The sequence below is a fragment of the Entelurus aequoreus genome, linkage group LG07 (genome assembly GCF_033978785.1).
Source record: "Entelurus aequoreus isolate RoL-2023_Sb linkage group LG07, RoL_Eaeq_v1.1, whole genome shotgun sequence".
Taxonomy (NCBI): Eukaryota; Metazoa; Chordata; class Actinopteri; order Syngnathiformes; family Syngnathidae; genus Entelurus; species Entelurus aequoreus.
The window spans coordinates 13,246,779-13,264,048 of NC_084737.1; the positions used below are offsets into that span (position 1 = coordinate 13,246,779).

Consider the following 17,270-nt stretch of genomic DNA (forward strand, 5'->3'; position numbering starts at 1 on the left):
AATTGGATTGCATTGTTATGGTATTGCTGTGTATTGTTTTGTTGGATTGCTTAATTTAAAAAAATTTTTTTTAAAAATTATACTTTTTTTATAAATAATAAAAATTTAAAAAATATCGATTTTTTAAAAATGAGAATCGATTCTGATTCGCACAACGTGAGAATCGCGATTCGAATTCGAATCAATTTTTTCCCACACCCCTAATATATATATATACTTTTTTTAAAAATTAAAACACCATAAAAACCACAAGATACACTTACAATTAGCGCACCAACCAAAAAAACATCTCTCCCCCATTTACACTCATTCACACAAAAAGGGTTGTTTCTTTCTATTATTAATATGTCTGGTTTCTACATTATATATCAATATAGATCAATACAGTCTGCAGGGATACAGTCCGTAAGCACACATGATTGTATTTTTTTTATGACAAAATAAATAAAATACCCCCCCCCCCCCCCCCCCCCCGGTCCGTGGGACAAGTTTTCAAGCGTTGACCGCAGTTACAAAAAGGTTGGGGACCACTGTCTTAATTGGTCTTTTCTGCAGCACTGTTAAGAGAATGAAATGTACTTTTCCAAACCACCCAATGTTTATATGCAGTAACTACGGTATGGGGTGATTTTTGGACTTTGCTCCTTTGTGTCTTGTCAACTAACTTTCATTGTGCAGGCAACTGATCAATGACAATAAAAGGCCTGATAAAGAACAGAACAGTATTAATAAAAGTAAATAGACAGGGATGGGCGATATGGCCTCAAATCCATATTGCGACAGCCTCTTGCAATCGCAATATAAATCACAATGTATTATTTGACATTTAAATGATTTGAAAACAAGTTACAAAAGATCCTTCTTTGGCTACTGACATACACAGTAATGTCTTGTGTTCATTTACAGTTTATTTAGACTGACCATACGTCCTCTTTTCCCCGGACATGTCCTCTTTTGCGGGGCTGTCCGGGGTGGGTTTCTTAAATGCCTCAAATATCCGGCATTTTGAGTCAGGGTTGCGTGTATTTTCAATGTACGTCCAGGGTTAAGAAGGGGTTAAAAACTAAACAAATTGCACCCAGTAACATTCGTGAGGGAGGGGCAGAGGCAGAGACAGAGATAGAGGATTGATTGACATACTTGCCAACCCTCCCGATTTTCCCGGGAGACTCCCGAATTTCAGTGCCCCTCCCGATAATCTCCCGGGGCAACCATTCTCCCGAATTTCTCCCGATTTCCATCCAGACAACAATATTGGGGGCGTGCCTTAAAGGCACTGCCTTTGCGTGCCGGCCCAGTCACATAATATCTACGGCTTTTTACACACAAGTGAATGCAAGGCATATTTGGTCAACAGCCATACAGGTCACACTGAGGGTAGCCGTATAAACAACTTTAACACGGTTACAAATATGCGCCACACTGTGAACCCACACCAAACAAGAATGACAAACACATTTCGGGAGAACATCCGCACCGCACCGCAACACAACATAAACACAACATAACAAATACCCAGAACCCCTTCCAGCACTAACTCTTCCGGTACGCTACAATATACACCCCCCACTACCCCCCCCCCCCACTACCCCCCCCCCACCTCATATATATATATATATATATATATATATATATATATATATATATATATATATATATATATATATATATATATATATATATATACAATCAGAATCAGAAATACTTTATTAATCCCAGACGGGAAATTTAAATTTAGAGGTTATTTTGAATATTTCTACCTCTGCACTTTTTTTTCCAAAACTGTGATTGTTACAGAATATAAGTGTGACTTATTTTGTTGTACTGTCAAGCAGTGTTGGCGTTAACACACTTTTTGTGTCTTTTTAACGCATTGAAATCAGAGAAGACGCAGATCTATTTATTTTTTTACCATTTGCGGCCCACAGCTAATGTTTTAAAGGCCCACGGCACATTCTAAAAATACCATTAAAATAAACAAAAACATAACAAAAGTGAAATAAAAAAGCTTAAAGGTGAAATGTAATTTAGACAAAGTTGCAATGTTGACTAATAAAACAAAGCTGTTTTTTTTCTTTCAAACTGTCATTGCTCAAAACATAATATTGAATCAAAATCAATGTTATTATGAATTATTGACCTATCCAAGGTCCCGATTACTTTACATCAAATATTACACATGAAAAATATTTTTGGTGGAAGATTTTGCATATTTTGTGTGTTTGCCATAAAAAAACATAGTTGTGTTTGACAAAAAAGGGTGGAAAACAAACAAACAAAAAAACAACTTAAAAAAAACTAAAACATTTTGAAATGAGGAATAGATCTGAAGTTGAGATTTAAGCTTTAAATATAAAATGTATGCATGCCCTGGCACACCATTATCCTCATTTCATGACCCAAGCAAAACACTTTTTACACTTTTATACTGAAATAAATATACCTACAACTTATTAAATAAAAACATAGAAAAAACTACCAGCAGCGGTAAAGTTCAGATCCATGAAGGAAAGAAGAAAGTGAATGAATGTTTAAAACTGAATACATTTACATATGCATACAAATTTGTCTTCTTTTTTTATTATTTCTTTTAATGAATTAAGTAACGTTTATGACCACCTTTTTCCAAAACACAACATAGAATGTGAGATATAAATGGACAATGCATACGTTTATCATTTGTTTTCAAAACGCTTACAAAAAAGTGGGACCCCAAATATTTACTGTGGCACCCCATTTTTATGACTTGATGGGGTCCATGGGACCCCATTTTGAAAATTCCTAGCGCCAACACTGCTGTCAATAGAGGAGAAAAACTGCTTTATTTGAATAAATATATTATTTATAAAGCATGTTCAAGTATCATTGGCAAATTTTTACTTAGTCCTGGCCTTGGCGTGCTGCCCGCCTTGGCACGCATATATGTGTCCTCAGAATATGGTCAGCCTAGTTTATTTGTTTTGTATAGCTATTTATATTGTTCTCTGTCTAGACTCTTGTTATTCTACTTGCTCATTTCTTGTTCATAGCTGGTGACTGCACTACGCAGCACTCATTCTTCTGTTGTTTCGCTACTTTTCATTCAAGCGAGCCCAGCGGTTATCATGGCTTTGTGTCTTCTGCTGCTATCTGTTTCGCATGTTAATCTATCTTTATTTGTTACGTGGTTCAATGCACATCAACATCAGACATCATAAACAGTAAGATAAAACACAGAGGCTGAAATATAAAAATAAAACGGAGACCCACATACAACATTCACCATCAGTGAAACATAACACAAAACATGCAAAATAGTAGCTTTTTAACAGTGTCTATTTTAGATTTTTTTTTAAATAACTTGGTCTAAAGATCTCAGTGTGCATAAGTACTTTTTGGGCACATTCAAACGATAAATGTGATAATTTTGGCCACGATATCCGCATATGATGTACGGCACCTACTGGATGACAGCATCCCAGCAGTAGCCGGCTGCTGCAGCTGCTCGCCCCCCTCGGTGATGGCTGCTGGCATGGTGGAGTTGGGGGTGGAGGTATGGGCAAACTGGGCCTGGGCCTGAGGGAAAATCAAAACAGTGAAAATGCTGTCAACTTTTCGTGTTATGCTATGTGCTATGCTACGTCCAATGACTATTTTAACAACACAGTTTTTCGGAACATATATGAAAAATACATACCGCAGGCTATTTAGTACCACTCATTGTGTTGAATGACATGCCAAACATTCAAAATGTACCTGTGAAGCCCCCTATGGGTTGCGTAAGTGCTACAGTTTTAAGCTCATTGACGTAAGCCTGGGCGAAAATACATTTTGCTGGACGATAGTCCCACAAATTATTGCCGATAAACGATATTACTGTCAGAATTAATTAGAGATCAAATCAAGCACTATTGTAATCATAATATATAATAATAATAATGCAAGTACATTTCCTTTCCTTTCTTCTCATTCTCTGGTTGTGTTTATTTATGCGCATGGGTGAACATCCATCCATCCATTTTTTACCGTGTGTCCCTCTTGGGGTTGTAGGGGTGCTGGAGCCTATCTCAGCTGAATAATTTGGAGGTAAACCTCCTTTTTCATTGTCCCATTTAAAGCACCAGTTCCATTGGAAGCTAAAACAGGCCCAGAGCATAATACCACCATGCTTGACGGTAGGAATGGTGTTCCTGGGATTAAAGGCCTCACCTTTACTCCTCCAAACATATTGCTGGGTGTTGTGGCCAAACAGCTCAATTTTTGTTTCAGGACAACCTAAAGTCATCAGCCCGGAGGTTGGGTCTTGGGCGCAGTTGGGTGTTCCAACAGGACAATGACCCCCAACACACGTCAAAAGTGGTAAAAGAATGGCTAAATAAGGCTAAAATTAAGGTTTTAGAATGGCCTTTACCAAAGTCCTGACTTAAACTTAAACGTGTGGACAATGATGAAGAAACAAGTCCATGTCAGAAAACCAACCAATTTAGCTGAACCGCACCAATTTTGTTAAGAGGAGTGGTCAAAAATTCAACCAGAAGCTTGCCAGAAGCTTGTGGATGGCTACCAAAAGCGCCTTATTGCAGTGAAACTTGCCAAGGGACATGTAAACAAATATTAACATTGTTGTATGTATACTTTTGACCCAGCAGATTTGATACATTTTTCAGTGGACTCATAATAAATTCATGAACGAACCAAACTTCATGAATGTTTTTTGTGACCAACAAGTATGTGCCCCAATCACTCTATCACAAAAAAATAAGAGTTGTAAAAATGATTGGAAACTCAATAAAGCCATGACATTATGTTCTTTACAAGTGTATGTAAACTTTTGATCGCGACTGTATGTAAATACCGGTAAACATTTCTAAAATATTTCTGTGTAAATAACTCATTTCACAATATACAGTTTGGACACACCTTCTCCTCATTATTTGGGTTTTCTTTATTTTCATGACTATTTACATTGTAGATTGCCACTGAGGGCATCAAAACTATAAATGAACACATGTGGAGTTATGTACTTAACAAAAAAAGGTGACATAACTGAAAACATGTTTTATATTGTAGTTTCTTCAAAATAGCCACACTTTTGGCATTCTCTCAATGAGCTTGAACCTGAAAGGGTTTTCACTAGAGAATCTCTAGTGATGCCCCGATCCAGGTTTTTGCACTTCCGATCCGATACAGATGTTGTTTTTGCACTTCCGATCCGATACCGATACTGGCCGATACTGGCCTTATCCGAGCATGTATTAAAGTTTAAAGTTATTTAGCCTACTTAGTTGTCAGATTCATGTTGAAAAGGGTTTTAGTACTCTTAAAACAACTAGCCAGCTGAATTAGGTGAGTTTGAATAATACACAATGGAGATGTTGACATGCGGCGTTTCAAACACTCTTCATTTTCTAGCAGGGGACTTTTCAAATGATGCTACATATTAGCAGTAACGCTACTTTTTATAGCAACGCTTTTGCCCTACTTATTATTATTAGCCTTTATTTAACCAGGTAAAATCCCATTGAGATCAAAGATCTCTTTTCCAAGGGAGACCTGGCCAAGAGGGTAGCAGCAAGGTTACATTAAAAACAGTAAACAAATACATAAAACATCACATTTACGACATTAAAACTTGCTCACATAACACATGTGCATACAGACAAGGTAGACTGCAGTCCTTTCACAGAAGCTTTAAACTCATTCAACGTAACAAGGGTTTGAAGTTTAATATTCGATTGTAGGTTATTCCAAGCCTTCGCTGCTGAAAACCTAAATGCTTTCTTGCCCAGTTCAGTTCTTACTTTGGGGACGACAAATTGCAGAACATTCATTGAACGAAGATTGTGATTGTGAACGAAGATTGCCCACACTTGACAAATTACGGTTGTTTGTCCGACATATTCCCACTTGAAGCCAAACCACCGCCAGACGATGGACCCCCTGCTGTTTTTCTTGGGAATTAATTAATTATTCCTTCATTATTACCGCTCACACGGCTACGCTAGCATCACAGCTAACGTTAGCCATGCTGCTACCTCTCTGCTGGGAGAGGGCGTATACATATGTGACGTATGACGTGACAGTATGTGACGTATGTAAGAAGGTGCGCTTGCTGTCTGTGAGAAGCAGACACAAGAAGGAGTGGGAAGAGCCTGTCATGTAATGCCAGCAGCTAAAAGCAACTGCGTGAGAACATATACTCGAATATCACGATATAGTCATTTTCTATATCGCACAGAGACAGCTGACATTTTTACCGGTAACTTTTAATTCACATGGCCGTCTTAACGGTTAGGACACAGACCTGTGGATGTGTTGAAGGTGTGCTGGAAAATGCGGAACGGAAATTAGGGAGCAGCAGAAAAGTGGAATGTATTATTTAAATCTATGCGTTGGAAAACACCTACCGGAATTGCTTTTAAAACTGGATCTGGATCGGCATTTTCCCATGCCTTGCCGATACGCATTTTTTGGCAAATATCGGCGGCCAATCCGATCCAAATATCGGATCGGGACATCCCTACTAGAGATGTCCAATAATATCGGCCTGCTGATATTATCGGCCGATAAATGCTTTAAAATGTAATATCGGAAATTATCGGTATCGGTTTTTTTATTATCAGTATCGGGTTTTTTTTGGGTTTTTTTAATTAAATCAACATAAAAAACACAAGATACACTTACAATTAGTGCACTAACCCAAAAAACCTCCCTTCCCCATTTACACTAATTCACACTCATTCACACAAAAGGGTTGTTTCTTTCTGTTATTAATATTCTGGTTCCTACATTATATATCAATATATATCAATACAGTCTGCAAGGGATACAGTCCGTAAGCACACATGATTGTGCGTGCTGCTGGTCCACTAATAGTACTAACCTTTAACAGTTAATTTTATTCATTTTCATTAATTACTAGTTTCTATGTAACTGTTTTTATATTGTTTTACTTTATTTTTTATTCAAGAAAATGTTTTTAATTTATTTATCTTATTTTATTCTATTTTATTTTTTTAAAAGGACCTTATCTTCACCATACCTGGTTGTCCAAATTAGGTATAATAATGTGTTAATTCCACGACTGTATATATCGGTATCGGTTGATATCGGTATCGGTAATTAAGAGTTGGACTATATCGGAATATCGTATATCGGCAAAAAAGCCATTATCGGACATCCCTAGTTTTGACTTTACAGGTGTCATAGTTTCGATGCCTTCAGTGGCAATCTACAATGTAAATAGTCATGAAATTAAAGAAAACGCATTGAAATGAGAAAGTGTGTCCAAACGTTTGGCCTGTACTGTATATATGTGCAGTGCGGCGCGGCTAATAAATGGGAAAAAAAAGGTTCTTCTAAACTTTTATGGGTGCCGCTCATATGCCGCCGTGCTCTATAGTCCGGAAAGTACGGTACATTTATGGGAAACACTGATACTACACTCTTGAGTGCTTTAATAATTGTAAGAACATTGATTGTTATGCATCAATATGTTTGGATTAAATTAGCATTAATTTAAAGGGGTAATATTATGATTTTTTTTTGCTATATTTTAAAACTTCCTTGGGGTCTATATAACATTTAATAGTAGTAGATATCTGTTGACATAACTAAGGCAAAATACACCACTAAAGTCTTAAATTCCAAAAAGGTAATTTAGAGCAAGTTTGAAAGAAGGCAATATTGGTTTATAAATATCTCCGCCATGCCTCTATGGTTTGATTTCACATTTTTGGTACTTATTGAGATTCCAAATACACAAGAACAGGCGCCGACCAGGTTTGTTTTGAATAATAAGACCCTTTAAAAAACATACACTTACAGTACCGGCCATGAATTGATTAACGTGGACCCCGACTTAAACAAGTTGAAAAACGTATTTGGGTGTTACCATTTAGTGGTCAATTGTACGGAATATGTACTGTACTGAGCAATCTACTAATAAAAGTTTCAATCAATCACAACACAACTGATGGTCCCAACTCCATTGATAAAGCAAGAAAATCCCCTAATCAACCCTGATAAGGCACATCTGTGAAGTGAAAACCATTTCAGGTGACTACCCCTTGAAGCTCATGGAGAGAATGCCAAGAGTGTGCAAAGCAGTAATCAGGGAAAATGGTGGCTATTTTGAAGAAACTAGAATATAAAACATGTTTTCAGTTATTTCACCTTTTTTTGTTACATAACTCCACGTGTGTTCATTCATAGTTTTCATGCCTTCAGTGACAATTTACAATGTAAATATTTGTGAAAATTAAGAAGAGGCATTGAATGAGGTGTGTCCAAACTTTTGGCCTGTACTGTGTATATTTGGGGTTCAGAAATGTCTCTCCTCTCAAAACTCTCAAAAAATGTAATATATATTGGTTTCGCTTTTACCAAATACAATCTTTTCAACAAGTTCAGACTTAACCATAGACAAGGAAATGAAAAAAAACAAAACAAACAATACCAGCGTTCAAAAGGTATTGAATGCAATAATCAGAATGTAATACTTCTACTGCTTTTGTTGTTATTTTAATGTGCGAAAATTATTACTAGCATTGAGTGAAGTCCCACATTCACTATGTGCATGAGTGAAATGTGCATGGAAATAAAGAGTGAATCAACAAGAGGATCTATTGGGGAAAAAACAAACACTTAAGTTGTACATTATGAGAAAGGCTCCAGTGTGCTTTAACCTCGTGTTGGCACCACATTATTCACATTAGCGCCGCATTGCGAGCCGCTGCCCGTGACATGGACCCTTCTGCTGGAGACAACTTATTGTTGGGAGACGGTTCTGCGCGGCTTTATTGTCGTTGGAAAATTTCCAGCACACTTTCTCTTCAAAGCACTTCTTACCCTCATCACCTTGTCCACCTTCATGTCCTCCAGAGACGGGTACAGAGACATCCTGTAGTGGGGGGGAGGACAGAAGGAACAGGATGTCACATTATCACACCATAAATACAATAGAACAGTGGTTCTCAAACTTTTTTCACCAAGGACCACCTCAGAAAAGACTTGGCTCTCCAAGTACCACCATAATAACCAACATTAAAAAAAAACAGTGGCGTAGTGGGCCTAAATATGCATTAAAAACAATGCGGTTTTATTTAACAAGTATATTTTTAATATGTAACATTAAACACAGTTTGAACAGCAACACTGTGTTTAAATATTTAATTAAGTGATTATTTGGTGTAACACTAGATGCTGCTCTACTGCAGTAGATTATTGAACTATATTAAACGTCAAACTAACATTTGGTGCACTGCGTTTGTGTAAACAAGAACATCAACAGGAGACCATTCACGTTACCACGTGGGAATAAATCCAGTGCCAACAAGCTTGTATAGTCAAGTCAATGTGATAGGGTCGTGGGTGTGTACTCCCCAAAAACTGATCTTCTGGAACCTACTGTGTGTCCATTATGTTCATCTGTTGCCAATGTACCGTATTTTTCGGAGTATAAGTCGCTCCGGAGTATAATTCGCACCGGCCGAAAATGCATAATAAAGAAGGAAAAAAACATATATAAGTCGCACTGGAGTATAAGTCGCATTTTTGGGGGAAATTTATTTGATAAAACCCAACACCAAGAATAGACATTTCAAAGGCAATTTAAAAAAAATAAAAAATAGTGAACAATAGGCTGAATAAGTGTACGTTATATAACGCATAAATAACCAACTGAGAACGTGCCTGGTATGTTAACATAACATATTATGGTAAGAGTAATTTAAATAACTAACATATAGAACATGCTATACGTTTACCAAACAATCTGTCACTCCTAATCGCTAAATCCGATTAAATCTTATACGTCTAGACTCTTACGTGAATGAGCTAAATAATATTATTTGATATTTTAAGGTAATGTGTTAATAATTTCACACAAAATAACCCAAAAATTTATATTTTGTTGTTTTCTTACTGTACCGAAAATGAACCGAACCGTTACCTCTAAACCAAGGTACGTACCGAACCGAAATTTTTGTGTACCGTTACACCCCTCATTTAAATAAAACTAAGTGCTACAGTACAAACCAATATTTAAAACAAAAAGAGCTTAGCGTAGGTTAAGCTTTGTCAGTGTGCCATGTGTTACCCAGTTTCCCTTAGGGCAACAACATTAATATATGTTTGATGAAACGTGATTATGTGCATGAGTGTACGTATGTATATGTAATTAGTGGATTTTCTATTGGGTGTCTATTTATTTTAGGTATTAAAAAATACTTTGTCAAAATATTTCAGTGTGTTCATAAGTACATTTGGAGCACATTCAAATATACCACGATAATTATGTCAATGTGATATTAAATTCTCATCGTTACATCCCAAAAATTTGACATACATTAATGCAATTCACAAAGAAAATACATATGAATATAAAAAAAATAAAATATAAAAAGTAATGGTTCTTGGTAAATGAGTCATATTATTGTTTCCTTATCATACATGAAGTGCTTAATTGCATGAATGGAAAAAGTGATGTTATAAGAGTGCATGTCAAAGTCCACATTACATAAAGGTTACAAGATAATAGTGAGTGGATATAAATGAGGTGAGATGCAGTTAAAAGTGTGACGGCGACAACGTTCGCAGTGGGATTTACATAATGGGCGTCTGAAAACATCAGTCGTGTGTTAGCTTAGCAGCATCTACGTGTGTCGCGCATGGAGAAGTGGAAAGCCAGCAGGAACACAAAAAAAAGAACAAGATGTCCGTGTGCAGAGAAGCGGAAGTGAAAGTCAGCTGGCTGGCTGACAGGAAAACAACAGTACAGGTTGAGACATGCAGCAAATGGAAGTGTATTACAGGAGCAATCTTTCTGCACACACTTTTTCATGCATGCAAATTGTGTGTTTTATTTCATCATACGAAGCCCAAAAGCAGTGGAGTTGGCACATTGTGTAAATGGTAAAAAAAACAGAATACAATGATTTGTAAATCCTTTTCAACTTATATTAAAGATTAAAGATTAAAGTACCAATGATTGTCACACACACACTAGATGTGGTGAAATTTGTCCTCTACATTTGACCCATCCCCTTGGGGAGCAGTGGGCAGCAGCGGCGCCGCGCCCGGGAATCATTTTGGTGATTTAACCCCCAACTCCAACCCTTGATGCTGAGTGCCAAGCAGGGAGGTAATGGGTCCCATTTTTATAGTCTTTGGTATGACTCGGCTGGGATTTGAACTCCAACCTACCGATCTCAGTCAATTGAATAGACTGCAAAGATGAGATATTTAATGTTTGAACTGAGAAACTTTTTTTTTTTGCAAATAAACATTGACTTAGAATTCAATGGCAGCAACACATTGCAAAAAAGTTGTCACGGGGGCATTTTTACCACTGTGTTACATGGCCTTTCCTTTTAACAACACTCAGTAAACGTTTGGGAACTGAGGAGACACATTTTTGAAGCTTTTCAGGTGGAATTCTTTCCCATTCTTGCTTGATGTACAGCTTAGGTTTTTCAACAGACTAAAGATCTGTTGTGGTATTTTACCCTTCATAGAGCGCAACACATTTTCAATGGGAGACAGGACTGGACTACAGGCAGGCCAGTCTAGTACCTGCACTATTTTACTACGAAGCCACGCTGTTGTAACACGTGCAGAATGTGGCTTTGCATTGTCTTGCTGAAATAAGCAGGGGCGTCCATGAAAAAGACCTTGCTCCAAAACCTGTATGTACCTTTCAGCATTAACAGATGTGTAAGTTACCCATGCCTTTGCCACTAATACACCCCCTTACTATCACAGATGCAGGCTTTTGAACTTTGCGCCTAGAACAATCCGGATGGTTCTTTTCCTTTTTGGTCCGGCGGACCAAACTGTTGGACAATTTGCTCACGCATTTGTTCACAAAGTGGTGACTCTCGCCCCATCCTTGTTTGTGAATGACTGAAGATTTCACGGAAGCTGCTTTTATACCCAATTATGGCACCCACCTGTTCCCAATTAGCCTGTTCACCTGTGGGGTGTTCCAAATAAGTGTTTGATGAGCATTCCGCAACTTTCTCAGTCTTCTTTGCCACTTGTGCCAGCTTTTTTTAAACACCTTGCAGGCATCAAATTCCAAATGAGCTAATATTTGCAAAAAATAACAACATTTACTAGTTTGAACGTTAAGTATCTTGTCTATTCAATTGAATATAGGTTGAAATTTTTGTATTCTGTTTTTATTTACCATTTACACAACGCGCCGACTTCACTGGTTTTGGGTTTTGTACAATGTTTCGCCCCGCAGGAAATATTGTCTCACTTTCGGTTCCCTTTCGCTATTTCCAACAGCTACACTTACGACGTCCAAAAGATGAACTGATGCTAAAATGCTTAAGATCAGTTAGAATAATACACAATGTTGGATATAGAGAACATACAAACACTTTATTTATTAAATCCAGGATATTGGAATTCAATGATTTGGTTGGTGCATTTGCAAAAGCACACTATAACCTGCTAGCCAAGAATGTACAACAATTCTTCTCAAATATAACCTTACAGAAATATCTAATTTAAAACATTTGTATGCACGTACAACACTTAAAACCTTCAGCATATCAGAATATACAATTAAATTATGGAATGGATTAAGTAAAGAAATCAAACAACGTACTAATATGATCCAGTTTAAGAAGCTGTTCAAACTAAAAGTGTTTACAAAGTACAAATAAGAAGAATTATGATAAAATGTTGTGAATTTATTGAATTGTATTTAGAACTCATTGAAAATATGTTAAATATTTGATACATCATATTGATACTGTAGACATGGTCGAAATACATTTCAACCAACCAAAATGCTACTTTAGCTAAACAGGTCAGTCAACGTTTCCTCCCGTGCAAAGTCTCATGAGACTTCAGCAAATCCCATGGGACTTTTCAGCTCAGTGAGCATCAAAGGTTGTTTTTTATTTGAACACCGGCCATGCAAAAGACTGATGATAACCACAGAAAAGAGCATATAATATTTAATTTTTTTTAACATATAAAATACTTATAAATACACTTACTACATACTGCGCAACACTATCCATTGCACTTGGAAAACATTGCTCGGTGAAAGTATTGTTCCGCAAACACCTTCCTTTCCTCTCTACAAATGGCAAGTAGTTTTACTTGTAGTAGTCGACTTTTATTACAGTTAAGAATGTTAATACATTACTTTGTTTTAGTTTTATTTATTGGTTTATGACAGTGATTCACTTATTTTTACACTTGACAGCTGAGAATGTTAAATAAAAACAATGCCTGCACAGTTAATACAGGTTTTATGGGGACAGTTTGACCCCGGAACAGATTATCTATGTATATTATGTCCTATGGGACTAATTGTACCAAAATGAGGGAGCTGCAGCACCCCCTGTGACCCCGAGAGGGACAAACGGTAGAAAATGGATGGATGGATGAGGGAAATATAGAAAATATAGACTGTATTTATATTATTCACATGTGAATAATGCTGTATAATAGACTGTATTTATATTATTCACATGTGAATAATGCTGTATAATAGACTGTATTTATATTATTCACATGTGAATAATGCTGTATAATAAGACTGTATTTATATTATTCACATGTGAATAATGCTGTATAATAGACTGTATTTATATTATCCACATGTGAATAATGCTGTATAATAGACTGTATTTATATTATCCACATGTGAATAATGCTGTATAATAGACTATATTATTCACATGTGAATAATGCTGTATAATAGACTGTATTTATATTATCCACATGTGAATAATGCTGTATAATAGACTGTATTTATATTATCCACATGTGAATAATGCTGTATAATAGACTATTTATATTATTCACATGTGAATAATGCTGTATAATAAAACTGTATTTATATTATTCACATGTGAATAATGCTGTATAATAGACTGTATTTATATTATTCACATGTGAATAATGCTTTATAATAGACTGTATTTATATTATTCACATGTGAATAATGCTGTATAATAGACTGTATTTATATAATTCACATGTGAATAATGCTGTATAATAGACTGTATTTATATTAGTCACATGTGAATAATGCTGTATAATAAATAGGGTTGGGTATCGAGTATCGATTGGAACCGGGACTAACTTTCCGATTCTCCCGGTATCGTTCAAAAGTTTAAATTTCGATTCCTATTTTCGATACCCAGTCCGCCGACCGGGAAAAAAAAAAAAAAAAAAAAATGTCCGCCGAACCGGAAGAAGAAGCCGCTGAGCACCAACCAAGAAGCGCCCACCCCCGGAAGTGTTAGCATAGCCGAGCGAGTCAGTCAAGCTCAGGCATGGATAGCGGGCGTCGGCGGTCGAAAGTGTGGCTTTACTTTACAAAAAAAAAAGAAATAACCGCAAAATAACAGAGCTCCATGTCCATCAAGAAACGAGTGGAGAGAGAGCTGCAGATGTACCAGGACGTTCCACAGATACTTATGTCTGACGACCCTGCTGCATGATGGTGGAACCAACAAAAGACTTATCCTTTGCTGTCAGATCGCGCTTTCTCCTATTTATGCGTTCAAGCTTCTTCCACACCCAGTGAACGTGTATTTTCCACAGCAGGAGACACTATCTGTCCAGAACGCTCACGCATCCTGCCTGAGAAGACGGATATGGTCATTTTCCTAAACAAGAACTGTCTCTGATTTTATACTGTACCTGCTGCTAATCTGGACTGGGTTTTGCAAGTTGTTTCTTATTGTTTATTTGCTTTTCTGCACCAGGTTAGCCCATCAGTAGGAGCACGGTAACATGTTTAAGTACCTGCAGCCTCATACACTTGTGTGTGTAAATGTGTTTTCATGAGGTTTTCAAAAATAAAGCTCTCTTGAGGAAAGTGTACCCCTGGGAAAATGTATTCATAATTTATAATATTTATATTCAAGTTCATAGATTTGATATTTATATTCTAGTTGAAGACAGCCCTGTGAGGAATTTATAGTAAAGTTCATAAAAAGTTAATAGAATTAAAATTGATGGAGAATGTCAGACTATTTCATTCAGAAAGACTGTAGGTTAGCTAGCTCATTTAAAATATCCTAAACTTTTTTTTGACCCTGCCTCTTAAAAGAATCGGAACCGAGGATCGTCAGGAATCGGAATGGAAACAAAGAACCGGAATCGGTATCGGAATTGTTCGAATTCAAACGATACCCAACCCTAATAATAGACTGTATTTATATTAATCACATGTGAATAATGCTGTATAATAGACAGTATTTATATTATTCACATGTGAATAATGCTGTATAATAGACTGTATTTATATTATTCACATGTGAATACTGCTGTGTAATAGACTGTATTTATATCATTCACATGTGAATAATGCTGTATAATAGACTGTATTTATATCATTCACATGTGAATAATGCTGTGTAATAGACTGTATTTATATTATTCACATGTGAATAATGTTGTATAATAAACTGTATTTATATCATTCACATGTGAATAATGTTGTATAATAGACTGTATTTATATCATTCACATGTGAATAATACTGTATAATAGACTGTATTTATAATATTCACATGTAAAAAATACCTAAGTGTTTATTGTCTATTGTGAGCGAACTGTGGTGCTGAATTTCCCCCAGGGATCAATAAAGTACTTTCTATTCTATTCTAAAACATGCATTTATAGTAATGATAGATCATAGAACATATACTTGTGTGTCTTCTTTGTGTTACAAAAGCATAAAGAGGCACAGATGATAATAAAAACATTAAAAAAAGGGAAGCGTTGCAAACAAGTCCTCATTATCATAACGTCACAATCACAAGATGTGTCACACAACACACACACACACACACACTAGGGATGATGTTTGATAAGGAATTATCGAGTTCGAGCCTATTATCGAATCCTCTTATCGAACCGATTCCTTATCGATTCTCTTATCGAGTCCAGATAGGTTGTTGTATATGGAAAAAAACACAATATTTGGTTTAACAAAAGCTCACTTTTATTATATAATAAAAAAATAAAATCTAATAAATAAATAAATATTGACTGTTACCCACCTAAAAAAATAAAATAAAATAAATAAATATTGACTGTTGTTACCCAAAGTATATTAAGTGGGATTTTTCAGAGAAACAAATATATACAGTAACACAAAAACAACCTGTCTCTGTGATCACTATAGGTGTATAAATAATAATATAGTGTTAATTAAAATCAGTCCCTTGGGCACAAAACTGAAAATAATACAGCTCTCCAAAAAGTGCACTTCTGCTGCTATTGGACATAACTGTTTGTTATGATGCTTTGACATTTTTGCACTTTATTTCTTTATTGAAAGAACATTCTATGAAGAGAAAAGTTATTTGCAAATGTGTTTACAATGCTAATAAATGAAAAGTTAAAGCTAAAAAAAGAAATACACTTTATTGAGTTAACATTATTTCTTTATGGGGGAAAAATGTTATGAGCTAGATAATATAACAACTACACTACCCAGCATGCAACGGGAGTTACGAGCATGCGCGGTAGCCCCGAAAAGTGTTGCATGTTGCCACGCTGTGAAAGTAAACGTCAAGAACTCAGCCAACACGCCTCGTCTGCATTATTTATAATTAGACCGACAACACATCTACAGTGTGATTTTGTTTTGTTTACAAGGAAAGAAAAACAAAAGTTAAAAAAGGGAGATATGTTGTATATATATGTATGTGGTGCGGTTGTTTTAAGAACGTTGCGACAGCTGCCGTAAAGGAGGTGCGTTGCTATGTTTCCGGTTGGTCGTAAAAGTATTCGTCATGTGTTTTACCCTGCTAAAATCTCTCAGTAAAGTTATTCGATGGAGTATAGCTTTTGTTTTGAACTTTATTACACCTTGGAGCGCTTTTTACCGTCCATTGTTTTCCTGCTTTCGCTACCTGCGCCTAATGACTGAGCTACGTGACGTCATTTATTGTGATGTCCCACGGAGCATTTCTGGTCGGGACGGGATTCGAATAAAGAATCAACTCTTTTCCTTTACTATAGTGGTCTCGATAACGGGTACTGGTTCTCAAAAAGGGATTCGAGTCCGAGGACTCGGTTCTTTTCTTATCAAACAACCGGGAAAACCGGTTTCGAGTATCATCCCTAACACACACACACACACACACACACAAGTTTGGACTGGAGTAATAAATAAAGTTAAGTTTTTAAGAGAAGTCAGTGTGCTGCTTTTATAGTAGTATAGATGTAGTATCAACACACACATTGCCGTGTAAATATCTAGTGGCACTAGTTGTCAGCAAGCGATTAGCACACTAGTTGCC

The 17,270-nt window shown here is 36.3% G+C and overlaps 1 protein-coding gene across 1 annotated transcript in view; it reads right to left on the reverse strand.

Moving 5' to 3' along the window:
• sdcbp2 (syndecan binding protein (syntenin) 2) overlaps window positions 1–17,270 on the reverse strand; it is a 52,540-nt gene that overhangs the window by 26,683 nt on the left and 8,587 nt on the right. Inside the window, exons 2-3 of the mRNA XM_062052598.1 lie at window positions 8,830–8,881; window positions 3,444–3,555 (exon numbers count right to left, since the gene is read on the reverse strand). Coding sequence (XP_061908582.1) covers window positions 3,444–3,555; window positions 8,830–8,880 — 163 coding nt within the window. The 5' untranslated portion in view covers window position 8,881. The remainder of the gene's footprint in view (window positions 1–3,443; window positions 3,556–8,829; window positions 8,882–17,270) is intronic.